At 44.4% G+C, this 23,635-nt stretch overlaps 1 protein-coding gene across 1 annotated transcript in view; it reads right to left on the bottom strand.

Moving 5' to 3' along the window:
- Nucleotides 1–22,630, bottom strand: part of ctsc (cathepsin C) — a 41,735-nt gene extending 19,105 nt beyond the window's left edge. Inside the window, exons 1-4 of the mRNA XM_072476474.1 lie at nt 22,316–22,630; nt 20,727–20,872; nt 13,005–13,162; nt 73–228 (exon numbers count right to left, since the gene is read on the bottom strand). Coding sequence (XP_072332575.1) covers nt 73–228; nt 13,005–13,162; nt 20,727–20,872; nt 22,316–22,478 — 623 coding nt within the window. The 5' untranslated portion in view covers nt 22,479–22,630. The remainder of the gene's footprint in view (nt 1–72; nt 229–13,004; nt 13,163–20,726; nt 20,873–22,315) is intronic.
- Between the last annotated feature and the right edge of the window lie 1,005 nt (nt 22,631–23,635).

Here is a 23,635-nt window from a genome sequence, read left to right as displayed (position 1 = left end):
GGGCATGGAGGAGAAACACAACGCTGACTGCAGAATTTACATCTCGTTGTTTCACAGCATTACAAAACCTACCTAGGGACCCTGGAGTTCTGACCACCGGCTCGCTTAACCAGGTCTCGAATGGTGAGTTTTTCATACTCTTTGTAAACCGTCGCTGTCCAAGATTTCTGTACAGTATTTATTGTTTTCACAAAGTCCAAGTTAGGTTTGTAGGGTCTCTGCAAAAGGCTAATAAAGGATAGGGAGGAAAGAAAAAAGCCATTAGAACAGTTCCCATGTTGCAAACACGAATATTAGAAATCAACTGCACCTGAACAAGCATTACAATTTGAGCCAAGAACACCACATGAAAATGCTGAATAAGTACCATTTTCAAACATGGACAGCAGCATCTATTTCTGAAATGCAGCTCAACATTGTCCCTCCCAATATACCTCAAGCCTACTCCGGTCCTAGCCCCCCACAATACACCTCAGCCTACTCCTGTCCTAGCCCCCCAGTTAATGACTTCAACATAAAATTATTCTTGGTGTGCGTATAATGAGACTCGGGCAGAGGCATTTCCCAATCCATTGGGGGCATTGGTTATACCTCCTTATTCAGAACCCTCCCCACACATTTCTTCCTCATCTAAATTCTAAGCACGGTTGCATAGACCATAACACATAGGAGCAGAATTAGGCCACTTGGCCAATCGAGTCTGCTCCGCCATTCAATCGTGGCTGATATTTTCTCATCCCCATTCTCCTGCCTTCTCCCCATAACCCCTGATCCCTTTATTAACCCCTGATCCCCTTATTATTCAAGAACCTATCTATCTCGGTCTTAAAGACACTCAGTGAATTGGCCTCCACAATCTTCTGTGGCAAAGAGTTCCAGATTCACCATCCTCTGGCTGAAGAAATTCCTCCTCATCTTGGTTTTGAAGAATCGTCCCTTTAGTCTGAGATTGTGCCCTCGGGTTCTAGTTTTTCCTACAAGTGGAAACATCCTCTCCACATCCACTCTATCCAGGCCTCGCAGTATCTTGTAAGTTTCAATAAGATTCCCCCCTCATCTTTCTAAACTCCAACGAGAACAGACCCAGAGTCCTCAAACGTTCCTCATACGACAAGTTCTTCATTCCAGGAATCATTCTCGTGAATCTCCTGTGGACCCTTTCCAAGGCCAGCACATCCTTTCTTAGATATGGGGCCCAAAACTGCTCACAATACTCCAAATGGGGTCTGACCAGAGCCTTACACAGCCTCAGAAGTACATCCCTGGTCTTGTGTTCTAGCCCTCTTGACATAAATGCTAACATTGCATTTGCCTTCTTAACTGCCGACTGAACCTGCACATTAACCTTAAAAGAATCATGAGCAAGGACTCCAAAGTCCCTTTGTACTTCTGCATTCCTAAGCAATTCCCCATTTAGAAAATAGTCTATGCCTAAATTCCTCCTTCAAAAGTGCATAACTGTACATTTTCCACATTGGATTTCATTTGCCACTTCATTACCCACTCGCCTGGCTTGTCCAAGTCCTTCTGCAGCCCCCTTGCTTCCTCATCACTACCTGTCCCTCTACAGATCTTTGTATCATCTGCAAACTTAGCAACAGTGCCTTCAGGACCTTCTTCCAGATCATTCATGTATATTGTAAAAAGTTGTGGTCCCAGCACAGACCCCTGAGGCACACCACTAGTCACCGGCTGCCATGAAAAAGACCCCTTTCTCCCCACTCTTTGCCTTCTGCCAGTCAGCCAATCCTCTATCCATGCCAGGATTTTAGCCTGAACACCATGAGCTCTTAACTTATTTAACAGTCTCCTATGCGGCACCTTGTCAAAGGCCTTCTGGAAATCTAAATAAATCACATCCACTGGTTCTACTTTGTCTAACTTGCTTGTTACCCCCTCAAAGTACTCCCAACAGGTTTGTCAGACACGACCTCCCTTTGACAAAGCCATGCTGACTCAGTCCTATTTTTACCATGCACTTCCAAGTGCTTCGCGGTCTCATCTTTAATAACAGACTCTAAAATCTTTCCAATGACCGAAGTCAAGTTAACCGGCCTCTAAAATCTTATCAATGACCGAAGTCAGGCTAACCGGCCTATAATTTCCCGTCTTCTGCCTCCCTCCCTTCTTAAACAGTAGTGTTACATTAGCCACCTTCCAGTCCTCCGGGACCTTTCCTGCCTCCAGTGATTCCTGAAAGATCATCACTAATGCCTCCACAGTTTCCTCAGCTATCTCTTTTAGGACCCTGGGATGTAGCCCATCCGGTCCAGGTGACCTATCCACCTTCTGACCCTTCAGTTTCCCCGAGCACCGTCTCCTTAGTAATGATCACTGCACTCGCCTCTGCCCCCTGGAGCACTGGTGTCTTCCACCGTGAAGACTGATGCAAAGTAACTATTCAGTTAGTCTGCCATTTCTTTGTTTCCTATTATACTTCTCCAGCCACATTATCTAGTGGTCCAATTGTCTATTTTTGCCTCTCGCTTACCTTTTATATATTGAAAAAATCTCTTCCTATCTTCCTTTACATTACTAGCTAGTTTGCACTCATACCTAATCTTCACCCCCGTTATTGCTTTTTTAGTTGTCCTCTGCTCGCTTTTAAAGGCTTCCCAATCCTCTGATTTCCCACTAATTCGCACCACTTTGTATGGTTTTTCTTTAGCCTTTATGTTGTCCTTGACATCCCTCGTCAGCCATGGATGCCTTGTCCTCCCCTTAGCATGTTTAGCATGTTTCCTCCTCCTTGGGATGAATTTCTGTTGTGCCTCCTTAATAACCCCCAAAAACTCCGGCCATTGCTGTTCCAGTCTTCCCTGCTAGGCTCCTTTTCCAATCAACTCTGGCCAGCTCCTCCCTCATGTCTTTGTAATTACCCTTATTTAATTGTAATACCGTTACATCTGACTACAGCTTCTCCCTCTCAAACTGCAGGGTAAATTCTTTCATATTGTGGTCACTGCTCCCTAAGGGTTTCTTCATCTTAAGTTCCCTAATTAAGTCTGCCTCATTACACATCACCAAATCCAGAATTGCCTGTTCCCTAGTAGGCTCTGTCACAAGCTGCTCCAAAAAAACATCTCTTAGACATTCCACAAATTCCATTTCTTGGGATCCACTACTAACCTGACTTTCCCAGTCCACCTGCATATTGAAGTTCCCCATGATTATTGTAATATTGCCTTTTTTACATGCCTTTTCTATCTCCGGATTTATTTTCTGCCCCACATCCTGACTACTGCTAGGGGGCCTGTACATAACTCCCATCAGTGTCTTTTTACCTTTGCGATTCCTCAACTTTACCCACAAGAGATTCTATGCCTTCTGATCCTATATTGCTCCTTGCTATTGATTTAACTGCATTCCTTACTAACAATGCAACCCTGCCCCCTTTGCCCATTTGCCTGACCTTTCGATAGGACATATATCCTTGGATATTTAGATCCCAGCCCTGATCCCCTTGCAGCCACATCTCTGTGATGCCCACACCATCGTACCGGCCAATTTCAATGTGCGCAACAAGCTCATTTCCCTTGCTCCACATACTGCGCGCAGTTAGGTACAACACCCTCAATCCTGCCTTGGCCACCTCCCTTTTCACCTCTCCTCAGTCACTGTACTCTGTACTGTGGCCCTTTTTGATTTTTGACTATGGCTTCTCTGTCTTACACTTTCCCCCTTACTGCTTTTTATTTCTGGCCCCGTTTTACTGCCCTCCGACTTCCTGCATCGGTTCCCATTCCCCTGCCTCATTAGTTTAAACCCTTCCCAACAGCACGAGGAAATTCCCCCCCCCCCCCCCAGGACATCGGTTCCAGTCTCTGCCCAGGTGCAGACCATCCGGTTTGTAGTGGTCCGACCTCCACCAGAACTGGTTCCAATGCCCCAGGAATTTGAACCCTCCGTCTTGCACCATCTCTCAAGCCATGCATTCATCCTATCTATCCTGCACTGGTAGCAATCCTGAGATTACTACCTCTGAGGTCCTACTTTTTAGTTTAACTCCTAACTCCCTGAATTCAGCTTGTAGGACCTCATCCCATTTTTTTCCGGTATCGTTGGTGCCTATGTGCACCATGACAGCTGGTTGTTCACCCACCCCCCCCAGAATGTCCTGCAGCAGCTCCAAGACATCCTTGACTCTTGCCATGTCATGGAACACAAACAAAGAGAGTGGCAATGATAGTATGCCAAGTGTGTGATTGAACGGCCTCGTCGCAGCTGACTCGGTCATGCGGCGAGACCTTTAAATTTACACTTCGAACATCTCGAGATCTAACCAGATCTCTCCCTTGCCGGGTGAGGTCCAGACTTACTTATTTAGTGAGCCATTAGGCTTATTAAATATGTGGGTGTCCGATTCTCCCGAAGCCTGGGAACGAATGCACACGCCTGGGAGACTTTGCCATGGCGTAATTTAGGACTGGTCCACACAAACATGGAACAGGCATAATGGCACCTGGGAGCACCCAGATAGTCAGGCTCTGGGTAGGGTGGTACCCTGGCACTCCTGCTGCCACCCAGGCACTGCCAACCAGGGATCACACCTGGGTTTTCCCTGCCCTTATGAGGTGGGGTGAGGGGGTTCGAGGACCCCCTAACAGGTAAGTTGGGGCGTTCCAGAGGCCACGGCGGTGATGCGGAGGATGGGGAGTCGCGAGATTGGGGTGGCATTTAAAAATGGCCCCCGATCTCTTCCTGCACTGACGAGCTCAAAATGAAGCTAAGTGCGGCCTCAGCGGGGCGTTCCTCACCGAGACGAAAACAAACACTTGTTCGATAGTGGGTCATTCTTGCTGCTTCAGGCACCGAGAAACACCCCGCTAGATGTGCCCAAAGCAGGACTTTCTGCACGCCCCCCGCCCCGTTAAATCACACCCTAACGCTTGGTCCACAGGTGTTAATATCAGTAAGAAGGGTCCCACAGGTGTTAATATCAGTAAGAAGGGTCAGCACTGTCGGAAAGAAAAAACATGAGAACAAGATACACACTAGCACTTGGTTTGGGGGGGGGGGGGGGGGGGGGAGAAAGGATTTAAAATGGAAGACAAAGTTCATTGACTGAAATTGTTGAACTCACTTCAGAGGGCTGTAAAGTGTCTAAGTTGGAAGATGAGGCAAAGCAGTCACCCACTCTGCATTTGGTCTCCCAAACTCAGAACTGTTGCCTCAAGAAGCAGAGTTGGTGACTGTTTTGCCGCAACTTCGTTAAATCAACAAGCATGACCTGACCTTCCTGTCACTTCAGTTCACCATTTTGCTCTGTGCTCGCATTTGCCCTTGGCCAGCTAAAATGTTCCACTGAAACCCCAACATAAACTGGGAGTACTTCACCTCATCTTCCTCACCTCATCTTCCAACTTAGGCACTTTAAAGCTCACTGAACTGAGTTCAACAATTTCAGACAATGAACTTAGCCTAGCTGAAATTCATTGCATTTTTAACATTAACACCTCACATTTTAAAAATGCATTTTCAGCTACAAGTAAATTTACCCCCATTGATCAGATGAAATGAGCATCCAACCAAAATCAATTACTACTGTGTAGGTTACCAGGAGATTTAACAGGGGAACAATTTTAAAAATATGGTCTCTTTCCTGCTCACTGCTTTTCCTCATCTCAATCCCCCGACACTATGACTGCACTAGAGATCATGCATGTGTGTTTTACATTTAGAAAGACCATGAATTTAGTACCCATAATTCAGTTGAGGAACATTCAGACTTCCTCAGAGCAGGTTAACAGCTGCTGTCAGAATAACAATAATCATTCTTAGGCTTACATTAACACTGCAATGAAGTTACTGTGAAAATCCCCATGTCGCTTCAGAGGGGGAATTCAGAATGTTCAATTCACCTAACAAGCACGTCTTTCGGGACACATGGGAGGAAACCCATGCAGACACGGGGAAAACGTGCAGATTCCACAGTGTGACCCAAGCCGGGAAACAAACCTGGGACGCTGGCGCTGTGAAGCAACAGTGCTAACCACTGTGCTGCCCACAATAGCCATTTCTATACCAAAGGTACGTCAAGCTTGTGCTTTAGAAACTATTGACCAATAGATTGTGTGCGTTTGCTGCAGTAAAGGAAAACCATTTAGCCCATTCACTTGTTTCTTAAAAAGGTTTACAGGGATTCCCTCCCCTATCCTTCCTGAAATCAATTATGTCTATCCTTTCATGTGAAGAAAAACTCTCTGAACAGTCCTAAATAATAATGTTAGCGTAAATGCATGCTCCCGGCTGTATGATCGTTATTTAAATATTCCATGATAACTGTTTATTCCTTGACTATCTTAGAAAACTACACTAGATAATCATACAGATCACTTTATACAACTGGTTTCCTTTTACCCTGCAAACTATCTCACCAGAGTTCTTCTGTTTTCTCTGACCTCCTTTCGTCTATTCCACCCATTTAAAGTAAATGATCCACAATTCACATGCATCCATTTCATGGCAATCTTGCGGTCCTCAGTTTTAATCATTATTCACAGGGACTCATCAAATACTATCTTGCACAACCTTGAAAATTTCTTCATCATTCTCTACTGTTGATTTACCATCACTACCATACTTTTTAAAGAACGAACAATCTGGCTACAAGGCAATCATTGTTTCTCCCCTCCCCCCGCCCAGCTGAGTAATATAATTATATCGAGAATTTCTTTGCTGACCTACATTAGGTATCTGGGGGAGATGAGAAGCTGAAGGTATTTTCCTGGTTTACAATTTTATTCATGGCCTCAGAATCTCTAGTACTACACCCTCAGCTCTGTAGGCTTTTCCAGTACAATATCCTCCCCAAATATTCCCTTCGATAGACATCAGTTTTTCATTGTACAATTGCAGTCAGTTAATTCACTACAAATACTAATGCTGTATCAATGGCATTAATAAGTGCAAGTCATCATTGTGCACAGTTAATTCACTACAAATACTATCTCAGTTGCTTCTTTATTAAATGAAATGAAATGAAAATCGCTTATTGTCACAAGTAAGCTTTAAATGAAGTGACTGTGAAAAGCCCCTAGTCGACACATTCCGGCGCCTGTTCGGGGAGGCTGGTACGGGAATTGAACCGTGCTGCTGGCCTGCTTTGGTCTGCTTTCAAAGCCAGCTCTTTAGCCCTGTGCTAAACCAGCCCCTGCTCATAGATTGTGATTTAAATTCAAAATAAAAGCACTTCAAATGCTGCTTGAATATGTTTGGACATGTCAACTAATTTCTGGTGTCTGGCCAAGATTAGAACTGGCTTACTTCAGTGAACCAAAGTCAGCATTTCGCAAAAGAAATATTGAATCACACGTTAGTGGTTACTGTTACATATTGGATTCCATGCCTGAAAAAAAAACTATCCCTCAATTCAGTTTTACTATCAATAACTAAATATCTAGCCTATGGTCCTCCTTTCATTGAAACATTTTTGCAGCTACTGATTTACTCAATGACAGCCTCACCTCTGCTTTTGATGTCCAGGCCTCACCCTGGACATTCTCCTAGTACGGTTCTCATTGCCACTCCCGCAAGTCCAAGGACATTGACTTGAAAGGATATGTACAGCCATCCACCGTCAAATCTGTCTGGACCACTATCAGGTCCGGTTCTCATCTTCTAAAACTATTCCAGGATAATCCTAGAGTGCAAAGATAACCCCCAGCGTCTTTCATCTACTTAATCTAATCTTCCCTGCCTCGCCATACTCACCTCCAACATGCATGAGCAGCTAATAAACTTTTGTCATGAAGGTGAAAACAATTCCATCAATCTCCTCCGCCACATCTCTTCCTTCCACTAGTTCACCTAGCTAAACTGCCTGTAATGCTTCCTCTGCCCGAGCATCTTTCTCTCCTATCTCCTCATGCCATCTTGTCTGAGTCCTACCTCCTGTATTCCTGTACTGTATTCCCACTAAATAGCCCAATCCTGGCACCCATGTTATCCATTATAAATGGCTCTCTCCAGTGTGATCCCTCTCCTTTACATCTGCCGTCATCACCCCACTCCCACAGCACCCTTCATCCTTCAGCCTCCCAAATCCATTCCGATTTCTCCGGGAACCCCAAATTTGAATACGTCCAATCAAGTTTCTGCTCCTGTCACATGACCAAAATGGCTCTGAAGGCATGCTAGAATAACTGTGACAAAGGTAAACTTTGTTTCTTGTCCTTCACGACCTGTCTGAAACCTTTGACATGACTGACCACACTATCCTCCTCCAATGCTTCTCCACTGTCATCCAGCTGGTTCCATTCTTACATAATATAGCCAGAGTATTATTTTCAATAGCTTCACTTCCTGCGCGCACAGTATCGCTGTCCCCCCCCAATGTTCTATGCTTAGCCCCTGCCCAATTTTCATCCACACGCTGTCCCTTAGTGACAACATCCAAAGGCATAACATTTGAATTCACCGGTACCCTCAACACCTTTATCAATACCCCAGAGACCTCCACTGCAGCTAAATTATCCAGTACTGGTGAGCAGAAAATTCCTCCCATTAAATATGAAGAATGAAGGGCTGCATGTGGTGCAGTGGTTAGCACGGAGAATGCGGCGCTGAGGATCCGGGTTTGTATCCCGGCCCTGGGTCATTGTCCGTGCGGAGTTTGCACATTCTCCCAGTGTCTGCGTGGGTCTCACCACCACAACCCAATGATGTGCAGGGTAGGTGGATTGGCCACGCTAAATTGTCCCTTAACTGGAAAAAAAAGAATTGGGCACTCTAAATTTATATTTTAAAAAAATATGAAGGAATGAAGCCAGTGATTTTAGCTCCCACTTTAAACTTTATTCCAGAGCTACTGACCGATCCTGGCAATAGTCTAAGATTAAACTTAAGCCGGTCTCTTTGCCTCCTTGGCATTACTATTGATCCAATGAGGACCTTCTGTGCGATCACTAAAACTGCCTATTTCCACCTCCAGTTCATTGTCTGACTTCACCCATCTCAGTTCATCTGTTCACAAAACCCTATCCTGCGTGCCTTAGCCATCTCTCGACTGGACTATTCCAACACACTCCAGCTAGTCTCTCATATTCTAGTTTCCGTGCCCTTGAGACCACCCAGAATTCTGCCACCAGTGTCTCCAGTTGCAGAAGTCCCATGCCTCTTATCATCCCTGTGCCTAACTTACTTTGGCTACCTGTCAAGCAACATTAAAACTCTCATCCTAGTTTTCAAATCCCACCATGGCCTTTCCACTCCTCATATCTGTAATCTTTTCCAACCCCAAAATCCTCCCATATATCTGCATTTCGCCTAATTCTGTCAGTTTAACTGCTCCAACATTGTCAGTCGTGTCTTCAGTTGCCCAAGCCTCAAGCTCAGGAATTCCCTCCCTACTCTGCTTTCCTCTTTAAGACGCTCATTAAAATATACTTATTTTTGATCATCTGACCCAATATTAAAAATATTCCTATGAGGCACCTTGGAAAATTTAAGGATTCAGGGGATAAATACAGGAAGGAACTTAGGAAGGCACATTCAAGTGTTAGGAAACCAAAGGTAATTTTAAGGGATTTATATTTGTACTGGTAAACATTAGAAATAAGGTATAGTTTAGGTGGGTTTAATTTGATGTTTCTGTGCCTGGAAGGGACCTGTAGTTTTGCTGTATTTATGCTGGATAAAGGCGTTTGTATGGAGTTGGTTTCATTCCAACTGGGATTCTATTGTGAGAGAGTTATGGAATGAAGAATAAATATAGTTGCTTAGCAACTAGAGGCCCTTGTGAGGAATAAAGCCTTTGTTCTTTAGTTTTAGTTGGAAGCTACAGCAGTTGGTGACAGGCAGCAAGACAGGGAACATCTCTCTCAACTTTGCTAGAAGAAGAGCCATACAATGGAGCAATGGTAAAAAAAATCAGTGCCAGAAATCTAAAAGACAGCTATTTAAGGAACCTAGAGAAATAAAGGGGAGCTTCCAGGGAGCCTCAAGTTAAAAGGAACAAAGTGGGAGCAGAATAAGATGCTGTTCACTTCAAGTTACTGAACTATAAGAGGAGCTGGTTAATGAGAATCAGGAATAAGTAACAAACCAAGTAGATAATTGGGATCTTACAGATGTAATATATCTGGATTTCCAGAAGGCATCTGATAAAGTGCCTCAAAAAATGTTAATTCGCAAGGTAAGATCACATGGGATTAGGGGTAATTTATTAGCTTGGATAGAGCACTGATTAACCGCCAGAAGGCTAAATGGTCTCTTTCTGGTTGGCAAGATATAACTAGTGACGGGCCACAGGGTTCAGTCCTTGGGCCCCAACTATTTACAATATATATTAATGACTTAGATGCAGGGATAGAAGGTACTATAGATGCCATTAAAATAGGTGGGTAGTAAGTATAAAGAAGAAATAAGAAATCTACTATTGGATATGGATAGGTTAGGTGAATGGGCCACAATTTGGCAGATAGGAGTTTAATGTGGATAAACAGGAGGTTATCCACTTTGGTTGGAAAAGCAGAAAGATAACATTATTTAAAGAAAGAGCAATGCCAGATGCTTCGGTGCAGAGGGACCTGGGGGTCCTCGCACATGAAGAGGCAGGTACAGCAGGTAACAAGGAAGGCAAATGGAATTTTGATACCGATGGCAAAAGTAGGGAAGTGCTGCTGCAACTGTACAAGGCATTGCTGAGACCACACCTGGAGTACTGTACAGTTTTAGTTCCCTTGAGGGGGGATGCAGTTGCAGTGGAGGCTCACTCGATTGATTCCAGAGATGAGAGGGTCATCTAATGATGAGAGATTGAGCACTTTAGGCCTATACTCTCTCAAGTTTAGAAGAATTAGGGGAGATCTAATTGAGGTACACAATATGATAAAAGGTAGTGACAAAGTAGATGTAGAGCAGATGTTCCTCTTGTGGAGCAACCTAGAACGAGATGTCATAGTTTTAGGATAAGGGGCAACAGATTTTGAGAGGAGGAGAAACTATTTCTCTGTAAGGGTTGTTAATCTTTGGAATTCACTACCAAAGAGTGCAGTGAATGACAGGACTGAGACAGATAGATTTTTAATTAATGGGTTGAAGGGCTATGGAGAACGGGCATAAAAGTGGGGTTGAAGCCGAGATAAGATCAGCCATGATCATATTGAATGGTGGAGCAGGCTCCAGGGGCTGAATTTCCTGCTCCTAGTTCTTATATCTGAAGCCATTCCAAGGTTTGTGATATCTTACTGCAGCTTGTAAGACATTAATTGAAATAACTGTGGGTCAATTAGTGGTTGGAAATTGGAATTTGTGTAAAAGCATCAAGACAAAAAATCCTAAAAGTAGGGAGTTGCTGGTAGAAGTGGAAGAGATGCACTGTTCAACAGAGTCCTTTGGAAAACATGGATTGGATTTTGGAATGCAAGCTGTTAATGGAAAATCTTATCACAAAATAAAATTAAGGAATGGAGGTTGGAAACTCATGTGACTTATCATCTGGTGGGGGGGGGGGGGGGAGAAGAGAAGAGATTTGGAGGAGAAATTCACAGATACTAACTTCGGTTCAGAGTGGAGTGTGGGTTTGACCACAGCCAATCTATATGATTTTTTAAAAAGTGTACTAATGAGACCACTGTAGCTTCATGTTAATCTTAAATGGTGGAGTGGACTCGATGGGCCGAATGGCCTTACTTCCGCTCCTATGTCTTATGGTCTTAAAGTCTGTGTGTAATTGTTAAGCTCAGGGCATGGTGGGGAGGAGAAAGTAAAGGAGTATTGTATCATTGTTTCTTTTCATGTTTAACAAATGTCTTTTTGTTGTTAAAACTAATTAGCAGCCCTGTGACTCTGTTTCCTCAACGTAGTTATGATCTTTTGAGCCACAATTCCAATCTGGGATCTTCCTGTCCAATATATTAACTGGGATTGTAACATAAGTGAATGAATTAAATGTTAAACCAGGTTCAGGAAAAGCATAGGGGACAAGGAAAGGTGGGATTGAGAGAAGAATGAAAAATAACAACTGTGAAAGGTTTGAAAACAGAAAGATCCTTAATGATGTCTTAGCCACAAGGTGACTTAGAATGATTATGACCTCTTTGCATCGGATGAAAGGACAATTAATTGAACAAGAGATAAGTCTGTTTGTTACTACGTAAAATGCAGGTGGGAGCTGGTGCTCAGATTGTAGTGACCAAAGTTATGAGCGTTTAAAATAAGCTGGAAGGTCACCCAGCTTCAGCGAGTATTCTCCATAGTCACCCACACCGTGAAAGCGAACTCGGAGATTCAAAGCTAACTGGCTGGAAAATGAGAAAGCATCGAAGAATTACTTTGGAAATCCTAGAGATTGAAGTGTCTACTTAAGGAGCAGTTGAAAGAATAACTACGGGGAGGGTGGTGGGGATAGAGTACAAACTTTCTGTTGAAATAGTGGGTAGTCAATGATGCCTTTCGTAGAAATCGTAAAATTTTAAACTGTCATGTAACCCTTTCAACTGATCGCTGGAAGTTCAAATTTTTCAAAATTTGTCTACAGGGATTGTAACAACATTTTGAAATTAAAATGTCTAGTTTTGTTCATTATGAAAACATTTGCTTCAAGTCTTCAGCCACTAAGTTTTGTCTGGCTTCAAGAACTGAAAATGGAAACCAGCACCTTGTGGCGAAAGACATCCAAGATGCTGCCTTGTAATTGAACTGTTGAGTCATACGAGAACTGTTGAGTCATACGAACTCAATGTTAACTCCATTTCTCTTTCCACAGATGCTGCTAGACCTACCGAGTTGTTACAGCATTTTCTGTGTTTTTTAAAATCAAATAATTGCATCCTATCTTTGTTGAAGAAACACTGATACATTCCTCCTTAAAGCCTGAAATGTTTTACCAACAAAGTGTCTCAAGTCATTCTTTTGAAGTACATTTACTGCAGATTACCTCAGTTTGCACCAAAATAGACAGCAGCACAAATACTTGGCTGGTGCAAGAACAGAATATATTGGGTACACACCAAGTGAGTATATTTTCAAGGAGATAATTTTATGAACCACACAATACTTACTGTGACAGATCTTTATCTGAATGAATGACATCAGTTCGAACACTCCGAGAACTCTTCTTTCCAACAAAGCAAGCCCAGTTTTGACCCAATGTGTCATGCACTGACCCAGGAAGAGTTTCATGACAATAACTGGTTACATTTGAACCTTCTTTCTTGTACTGTTAATGCATATCAAGAAAATACAATGTGGGGTTACTCACATTTAGCACATCAATAATTCAGTGCAATTGGATTGCCAATAATCACTGGTTAAGTGTTTTATTTTTACCTGTATTTAAGTTGAGCAGTTTCTAAATCCCAGACACTACACTTGTAGTGTCCCCCACCCTTCCACCTCCTTTAACCTAAGGGGTAGAGTGAATAACAGGTAAGCTCTTTCGGTCTTTCTTTCTTTTTTAATCTAGAGGAGATGGCAGGGAAGGGAGTGCAATGTTCCTCCTGCAGAATGTTTGAGGTGAGGGACGCCGTCAGTGTCCCTGCTGATTTCATCTGTGGGAAGTGCACCCATCTCCAGCTCCTCAGAAACCGCGTTAGGGAACTGGAGCAACTTCGGTTCATTCGGGAGTCAGAGGTGGTTATAGATAGAAGCTTCAGGGATGTAGTTACTCCAAAGAATAAAGATAGATGGGTGACGGCGAGAGGGGCTGGGAGGAAGCAGTCAGTACAGGGATCCCCTGTGGTCGTTCCCCTTAGTAACACGTATACCGCTTTGGATACTGTGGGGGGGGGGGGGAAGAGAAACTTACCAGAGGTAAACAATGGGGTACAGGTCTCTGGCACAGAGTCTGTCCCTGTTGCTCAGAAGGGAAGGGGGGAAGAGGAGAGCATTAGTCATTGGAGACTCCATAGTTAGGGGCATAGATAGGAGATTCTGTGGGAACAAGAGACACTTGCGGTTGGTGTGTTGCCTCCCAGGTGCCAGGGTCCGTGATTTCTCGGATCGTGTTTTCGGAATCTTTAAGGGGGAGGGGGAGCAGCCCCAAGTCGTGATCCACATAGATACCAACGACATAGGTAGGAAAAGGGATAGGGATGTAAGGCAGGAATTCAGGGAGCTAGGGTGGAAACCTAGATCAAGGACAAACAGAGTTATTATCTCTGGGTTGTTACCCGTGCCACATGCTAGCGAGAGGAGAAATAGGGAGAGAGAGGAGTTGAACACGTGGCTACAGGAATGGTGCAAGAGGGAGGGTTTCAGATTTCTGGATAATGGGGCTCATTCTGGGGTCGGTGGAACCTCGACAAACGGGATGGTCTACACCTGGACCAGAGGGGTACCAATATCCTGGGGGGTAAATTTGCTAATGCTCTTCGGGAGGGTTTAAACTAGTTCAGCAGGGGATTGGGAACCCGAATTGTAGCTCCAGTATACAGGAGGTTGAGTAGTGAGGTCATGAATAAGGTTTCAAAGTTGCAGGAGTGTAGGCAGGCAGGCAGGAAGGTGGTTTAAAGTGTGTCTTCTTCAATGCCAGGAGCATCCGGAATAAGGTGGGTGAACTTGCGGCATGGGTTGGTACCTGGGACTTCGATGTTGTGGCCATTTCGGAGACATGGATAGAGCAGGGACAGGAATGGTTGTTGCAGGTGCCGGGGTTTAGATATTTCAGTAAGCTCAGGGAAGGTGGTAAAAGAGGGGGACGGGTGGCATTGATAGTCAAGGACAGTATTACGGTGGCAGAAAGGATGTTTGATGAGGACTCGTCTACGGAGTAGTATGGGCCGAGGTTAGAAACAGGAAAGGAGAGGTTACCCTGTTCGGGGTTTTCTATAGGCCTCCGAAAAGTTCCAGAGATGTAGAGGAAAGGATTGCAATGATGATTCTGGATAGGAGCGAAAGCAACAGGGTAGTTGCTATGGGGGACTTTAACTTTCCAAATATTGACTGGAAACGCTATAGTTAGAGTACTTTAGATGGGTCCGTTTTTGTCCAATGTGTGCAGGAGGATTTCCTGACACAGTATGTAGATAGGCCAACGAGAGGCTAGGCCATATTGGATTTGGTACTGGGTAATGAACCAGGACAGGTGTTAGATTTGGAGGTAGGTGAGCACTTTGGTGATAGTGACCACAATTGGATTACGTTTACTTTAGTGATGGAAAGGGATAGGTATATAGCGCAGGGCAAGAGTTATATCTAGGGGAAAGGCACTTACGATGCGATGAGGCAAGTCTTAGGATGCATCGGATGGAGAGGAAAACTGCAGGGGATGGGCACAATGGAAATGTGGAGCTTGTTCAAGGAACAGCTACTGCGTGTCCTTGATAAGTATGTACCCGTCAGGCAGGGAGGAAGTGGTTGAGCGAGAGAACCATGGTTTACTAAAGCAGTCGAAACACTTGTCAAGAGGAAGAAGGCTTATGTAAAGATGAGACATGAAGGTTCAGTTAGGGCACTCGAGAGTTACAAGTTAGCTAGGAAGGACCTAAAGAGAGAGCTAAGAAGAGCCAAGAGGGGACATGAGAAGTCTTTGACAGGTAGGATCAAGGATAACCCTAAAGCTTTCTGTAGATATGTCAGGAATAAAAGAATGACTAGGGTAAGAAAAGGGCCAGTCAAGGACAGTAGTGGGAAGTTGTGCGTGGAGTCCGAGGAGATAGGAGAGGTGCTAAATGAATATTTTATCATCAGTATTCACACAGGAAAAAGACAATGTTGTCGAGGAGAATACAGAGATACAGCTACTAGACTAGAAGGGCTTGAGGTTCATAAGGAGGTGTTAGCAATTCTGTAAAGTGTGAAAATAGATATGTCCCCTGGGCCGGATGGGATTTATCCTAGAATTCTCTGGGAAACTAGGGAGGAGATTGCTGAGCCTTTGGCTTTGATCTTTAAGTCACCTTTGTCTACAGGAATAGTGCCAGAAGACTGGAGGATAGCAAAAGAAGGGGAGTAGAGACAACCCCGGTAACTATAGAGCAGTGAACCGTATTTCTGTTGTGGGCAAAGTCTTGGAAAGGTTTATAAGAGATAGGATGTATAATCATCTGGAAAGGAATAATTTGATTACAGATAGTCAACGCGGTTTTGTGAAGGGTAGGTCGTGCCTCACAAACCTTATTGAGTTCTTTGAGAAGGTGGCCAAATGGGTGGATGAGGGTAAAGCAGTTGATGTGTGTATATGGATTTCAGTAAAGCGTTTGATAAGGTTCCCCACGGTAGGCGACTGCAGAAAATACAGAGGCATGGGATTCAGGGTGATGGTTGATGGGAAATGTTCAGACTGGAGTCCAGTTACTAGTGGTGTACCACAAGGATCTGTTTTGGGGCCACTGCGGTTTGTCATTTTTATAAATGACCTGGAGGAGGGAGTAGAAGGATGGGTGAGTAAATTTGCAGATGACACTGAAGTCAGTGGAGTTGTGGATAGTGCGGAAGGATGTTACAAGTTACAGAGGGACATAGATAAGCTGTAGCGCTGGGCTGAGAGATGGCAAATGGAATTAATGCAGAAAAGTGAGAGGTGATTCATTTTGGAAGGACTAACAGGAAGACAGAGTACTGGGCTAAGATTTTTGGTCGTGTGGATGAGCAGAGAGATCTCGGTGTCCATGTACATAGATCCCTGAAAGTTGCCACCCAGGTTGAGGGTTGTTAAGAAGGCGTATGGTGTGTTAGCTTTTATTGGTAGAGGGAGAGAGTTTCGGAGCCATGAGGTCATGTTGCAGCTGTACAAAACTCTGGTGCGGCCGCATTTGGAGTATTGCGTGCAGTTCTGGTCGCCGCATTATAGGAAGGATGTGGCAGCATTGGAAAGGGTGCAGAGGAGATTTACCAGAATGTTGCCTGGTATGGAGGGAAGATCTTATAAGGGAAGGCTGAGGAACTTGAGGCTGTTTTCGTTACAGAGAAGAAGGTTAAGAGGTGACTTAATTGAGGCATACAAGATGATCAGAGGATCGGATAGGGTGGACAGTGAGAGCCTTTTTCCTCGGATGGTGATGTCTAGCATGAGGGGACATAGCTTTAAATTGAGGGGAGATGGATATAGGACAGATGTCAGAGGTAGGTTCTTTACTCAAGAGAGGCAAGGGCGTGGAATGCCCTGCCTGCAACAGTAGTGGACTCGCCAACACTAAGAGCATTCAAATGGTCATTGGATAGACATATGGACGATAAGGGAATAGTGTAGATGGGCTTTAGAGTGGTTTCACAGGTCAGCGCAACAGAGGGCTGAAGGGCCTGTACTGCGCTGTAATGTTCTATCCTCAATAAATCGTACTTAATTAAAATTGTATAGAAATCTAAACAAACCAACATTTTACTTTCCTCTGGTCTGGAACATTGAATGATGGAAAGTCACTCTTCAAGATGTAGTTTCTTTCCATTTGCCCTACACAGCACCTAGCGGTTTCAAAAATGACTTGATAATGGTGGCATGGTGGCGCAGTGGTTAGCAGTGCTGCCTCATATCACGAGGGACCTGGGTTCAATTCTAGCCTTGGGCAACAGTCTGTGCAGAGTTTGCATTTTCTTCCTGGGTCTTTGTGGGTTTTCTCCGGGTGCATCCGGTTTCCTCCCACAGTCCAAATGATGTGCAGGTTAGGTGGATTGGCCATGCTAAATTGCCCCCAAGAGTCCAAAGATTAGGTGGGATCGCGGAAATAGGGTAGAGGATTGGGCCTAGGTAGGATGCTCTTTCGGAGTGTCAGTGCAGACTCGATGAGCCGAATGACCTCCTTTTGCACTGTAAAGATTCTATGTTAACTAGGGTGCCCTGCATGAACTACGATGTACTGCACACAATCTCTCAAATTTGTTGTAACCTTTTTCTAGTTTCCACAACTTGGAACTTCTCTAGTGTACTTCAGCACAATTTTGGGAGTCTCAGCTCTATTCTGCTGCTGTATTAGGCCTGGGCAGAATTCTACATTTTCCCCAACACCAAATCCCATTGCTTCACTAACTTCAGTTTTACTGTCATCAATTCCTATAGCGGCTGGGACTTCGTCTATTCTATTACCTTACCTACAATGTAGTTTCTGATCCCGTGTTGAGATTTTATTTCATTCTACACTCGGCTAGCACAACTATTCCTAAAAGCTTCCCACCCTGCTATCTACTTGCTTCTGGTGGCTATTATTTCAACTCTGTTCTCCTCCCTGGACCAGCACCTCGTGCTCCACACCATGCTGCAGGTATTCAAACCAATTCATTCACCTGCACTATTTGCACATATTTTATCTTCACTTTCTCCATCTCTGACATTCCCTTGTCACTCCTCACCCCTCAGGTATTTATATATTGGTGGACAGCAAAGGCCACTATACACTCTAGCGAACCAAAATGAAGTTCTGCTAGATAGCCTTAGGCAGTGCCCGTGCTGACACTTTAACCACACTAAATGTACACTTTCCACAACTGATCTTGAATTCGGGCATTGGTTCACAAACACTGCAACCAACATTATTCTCAATTTTATGAACCACAGGCGCTAGCGACAGCGCCGCTCCCGAGGAGATACTCAGGGAGTCCGGTATCAATAGCTTTGTCGAGAATTTGGAGGCAGTTTCGACAGCACTTCGGGTTGGGGGCAGGATCAAGGGAAATGCCAATTCGGGGGAACCATAGATTTGAGCCAGGGAAGTGGGATGGAAATTTTCGGAGATGGGAGGAGAAAGGAATTAGAACACTAAAGATCTATTTCTTGTTTTGCGGGATTGATGGAGCTAGGAGCGAAGTATGGGCTGGAGCAGGGGGAAATATTTTGATACATGCAGGTTCGAGACTTTGCCAGAAAGGAGATACAGAGCTTCCCAGTAGAGCCGGCTTCCACATTGCTGGAGGAGGTGCTGACGACAGGGGGACTGGAGAAGGGGTAGTATCGCCGGTTTACAGGGCTATTTTGGAGGAGGAAAAGGCACCACTAGAAGGGATCAAGGCAAAGTGGGAGGAAGAGTTGGGAGAGGGTATGGAGGGAGGGGGGTTCTGGTATGAGGTGCTCCGGAAGATAAACGCCTCCACCTAGTGTGCGAGGTTGGGGCTGATGCAGCTGAAGGTGGTGTATAGAGTGCACCTTACAAGGGCGAGGATGAGCCGGCTCTTTGAGGGTGCAGAAGGTCTCTGAACGTTGCGGGGGAGGCCCCACAAACCACATTCATATGTTTTGGTCCTTTCCAAAGCTGGAGGATTGCTGGAAAGAGGTGTTTCGGGTAATCTCTAAAGTGGTGCACGTGAAACTGGACCCAGACCCTCGGGAGGCCATATTCGGATGTCGGACCAGCCGGGGTTGGAAACGGGCGCGGAGGCAGATGTTGTAGCCTTCGTCTCGTTGATCGCCCAAAGGCGGATCCTGTTAGGTTGGAGATCAACCTCTCCACCCTGTGCCCTGGCGTGGCGGACCTGCTGAAATTCTTCACGCTTGAAAAGGTCAAATTTGAACTGATGGGAAGGATTGAGGGGTTCTACAAATAATGGGCGTTATTCATTATGAAAATCGCTTATTGTCACAAGTCGGCTTCAAATTAAGTTACTGTGAAAAGCCCCTAGTCGCCATATTCCGGCGCCTGTTCGGGGAGGCTCGTACGGGAATTGAACCGTGCTGCTGGTCTGCTTCCAAAGCCAGTGATTTAGCCTTGTGCTAAACCAGCTCCTTATTCACTTTCGAGAATTGGATCACATCAAACATTAGGGGGGTTGGGAGAGGGGGAGTGTATGTGTTCATGGTGACGATGGGTGATTCCTGATTCCTTTTTGTCATTTGTTTATGTTAACATGCGGGCCAATGTCTGGGGTTTGGGGGGAGGATGGGATCGTTGTTATTCATATGGGGATTGACATTACATTAGTTACTGATTATTGTTTATTGTTGGGTGCAAATTTGGGAGAAAATGTGAAAAAGGAGAATAAAGAAATATTTTAAAAACTTTATGAACCACACAATACTTACTGTGACAGCTCCTTATCTGAATGAATGATACGAGTTTGAACATTCGGAGGGCTCATTTTTCCAACAAAGAAAGCCCATTTTTCACCCAACGTATAATGCACTGACCCAGGAAGATGGAATTTTCATGAAAATAACTGGTTACATTTGATTTCACCCCTTCACAGGGACCCAAAACTTGTTGGGAAAGTTTAAACATCTTTCATCCTCTCTTTACAATCCTGCCATTGCTGTGTGTCATGACTATGGAACCCAAATTGCCTCTGACTATTTGTATGCACGAGTGAATTCTGAAATCAAGCAATGCATCAACCATTATGTACCAGCACCTCTTATTCTTCTAAATAACAGATCATGGACTCAATTCAAATGAATCATGGTCTCACCAATGCCCTGGAGAATTGTAGCAACACTACTTCATTCTTGTACTCCAATTTCCTTGCAATTAAGGTCAACGTGCATATGTATTTCTAATTACTTCTGTTACCTGCATTCTAACTTTTGTGTGTTCTTTTTATAGCAAGGTCCCACAAACATGAAATAATTAAATAAATAATCTGTTTAAGTTGATTAAAAGACTCTGGTCAATACCTCCAGGTGAACAACCCTGATCTTCACATTCAGCAACAGGATTCTTTACACTCACACAAGGGTGCTTCAGTTTCACAGTTCAATTAAAAGGCAGCATCTCGATTGCTGCAGCAGTCCCTCTGTCAAGTATCAGCAAAAATGATGCGTGCAAATATTGAAGCCATGACATGCTGACAGAGACAATGGTGCTATCACAATATCAAACCCCAATAATTAGCTGCATTGAGAAAGAAATATCAAGACCCACCTTAAAAAAGGCAAACCATTTGTAATTACCAAGAACTACTTCAAAACCTTGGTTGTAAATTAAAGTGAAGAAACCAACATTCCCAAATTCATCTTCAGCAACATCAAGTTTAGCGAGATGTACGGTCACACTTTTCACTGGACGGCCTTTAGGAAAAAAGTACTAGGTTATACATTAAAGTCAGACACACACCAATTTAAAGTGTCACTTTTGCAAAATGTCCAAGGTTTATAAGATGGGCATGTTTTAAACTATTGCTTTACCTCACTGTAATGAGAGAGGTATACGATTCCCTACAAGCTATGCCTGATGATAGACAATGGTTGCCACAGGGGCTAGGGGCTCAGGTCAAGTCCTATTGAAACCCAAGTTGCAACTTTCTGACCTGGACAAAATGAAAGGTTTTACTATAGGTAGACTTGTACACTTTCAGACAGTCAGATTCAGAGACGCTGGACAAAGATCGAGTCTATCTGGTGCATTCAGCAGGTGAAACAGCAGTTCTGTTCGCCACCAGACAGAATGAATGTGGTAGCATCTAGAGTCCAAGGAGGGAGAACCGGTAGAGATTTAAAGATATTGAAAGATTTTTCCTGGCACGGCTTGGAGTTGCTGGACGTCAGTAGAGGGATTCCCAGAAGACTGAAGATGATGGACTCTTGGAAGTCATGATTTAGCAAAACAGAGAATAGTTGAAATCTGGGAGTAACATGGGACTGGTTACTGTAAAGACTAAACTCTACAGTTTAATGTTTAAGCTCTTCACAGGGTTTTCAATTGTTAGGGAGTTGAAAGTGGATTTATCTTTTCTGTAGTTTAGTTTATTTGTTGACTAAGTAATGTTTAATCAATGTTGCTTTTAGTGTGAATGTTATAGTGCAAGCCTCAAAAATGCAAAATCTTGTTACGTGAGCCTTTAAGTCAGTCACTGAGAATTCAAATATCTTCAAACATTATCAGCCTCCAAAAGGGCAGAAAGACAATAGTTTATAAACCACAAAGATTTAGCTTCTTCTTCAGAATTACTGAGTCAGAAACGCGACAGAAAGTTGACCGCAGAAGTTGAATAAGGGTTTCCTGTTTTGACATTCGTTTCTACCCGAGCTTCTTGCCCGGTTTCGGTTTCTGGCCAATCCTAACGACCCTGGAGGGGTGAACACGAAATTCAGCTTCGGGAGGCAGCACAAAACAGACGTTGGCCAATCGCCGGCAAGGTTTGGAAATCATACCTTGTTTTTCAGGCGTTTTGCTTTGTGCCCATGTTTCACAGAAAGGTTTATTTTAAAAAAAGAAAAAAAAAGTATTTCCTGAAGGACAAAGCGAGATCTTCCTCTCAGTTTAAATCGGTCGCGTTTTTAAAAAAAGTCCCAGACTTCATACTGCTCAAAGCGAAAGACTTTGGAGCGTTCCACAAAAGAAAGAGTACGTGAGAAAAAGTTTAGACTTGGATGCCAGTGTCGCCTGGTTATTAATGAAATGGTGTCCATGGAGAGGGGGGTTGGGTATTGCGTCATTCAAAGCCTCGGGGTGGATGAGGAATATTGAAGCATTTAAAGGGGGGGGGGGGAAGAGGCGGCTGCTCAACTTACCCATCTTGGTGCAGTCGACATCTCTGTCCTGCCCTTCGCGGCCAACCTGGAATACCCAGGTGCCCTGCAGGTCCTGGTAGGAGCAGTTCGCCGGAGTATCGGCCCATGCCGTGCCCAGGCCGAGTGCACAGAGCACGGCCAGAGCGCACACAAAACGGCCCATCGCGCAGTGAGAGAGAGAGAGACACCGGGCTGGCCAGAGACAAACTCCCGGTTACTCTTCACCCAGAGTGTGGCACAGACCGCGACTCGTGATCACCCCCCAAAGGTCAGCTGTCTGGTCACATGAGGTGGGAGGGAAGGGGCCTCCGTGAATTTCCTGGGTTTCTTTTCCCTCCCCTTTTCCGCGTTTGGTTGTGTGAAGGAAGTGGCTGCTGGGTCGGTGGAGGATGCGCGGACTTTCCTGTGTGGGCTTTATTTATCTCTCTGCTTTCTTCCTGGAGCTCGGCAGGGACGCTCCACTGGGAAATGTTCTCAAAATAAGAACGGAGACATAACCCAGACACTTCTGGAGAGGGAAATACTCCAGCATAAAAGTCAATGCGATGAATGTGATCAGGTTGCACCCGACCCTGCGTTGCAAATGGTGTCGGTCAGACCTGAAGATGTGTCTAAAATGACAGCTTATCTCATGCAAACTACCTTTCAAATTCAAACTTTTTTACAAAGTGTGCAGTTGATGAAAGTTACTCAGAACTGTTTGCTCGCTGTGTGTGGGTGAAACACTTATCCACTCTTGGCGGTTGCGCCAAGTACATTGGGTCGGACCTCCTGATCCAGCCGAGCATTTGCTTTCTGCGAACCAATAAACTGGACTCGGAAGGAAAATGCACCTTGTGCTGGCTGGAAAGTTTAATCGCCAATAGGTTGTGCTTGCTGATTTTGTCAAGTTCTGGTCACCCCTTGTGACTTGATCAGGAATCAAAATATTAGTCACACATTTATGAGTCAGAACAGCAAAAACCTAACTTGCTGAGTAATTTATACTTAAGAGAACAGAAATGGGAGCAGAAGTAGGCCATCTTCAGCCTCAGCTCCCATCTTCAAGCCATATTCTCCCATCATATTCCTCTTTCTCCTGGTGTCCAAATATCTATCAATCTCAAACTTAATGCACTCATCAACTGGGCATCATCCACAGTCCTCTGGGGTAGAAAATTCCAAAGATTCACAATCCTCCATGTGAAACATTTTCTCCTCTTAATCCTAAATAGTCAATCCCTTTTTGTGAGAATATGAGCACTCATCTTGGACTCAAGGAAACAGTCTCTCTCAATCTACCCTGTCAAGCCCTTGCGGAACAAGGTGCCACATTACCAG

The sequence above is a fragment of the Scyliorhinus torazame genome, chromosome 15, assembly GCF_047496885.1.
Source record: "Scyliorhinus torazame isolate Kashiwa2021f chromosome 15, sScyTor2.1, whole genome shotgun sequence".
Lineage (NCBI taxonomy): Eukaryota > Metazoa > Chordata > Chondrichthyes > Carcharhiniformes > Scyliorhinidae > Scyliorhinus > Scyliorhinus torazame.
This window is presented reverse-complemented; position numbering and strand designations above follow the sequence as displayed.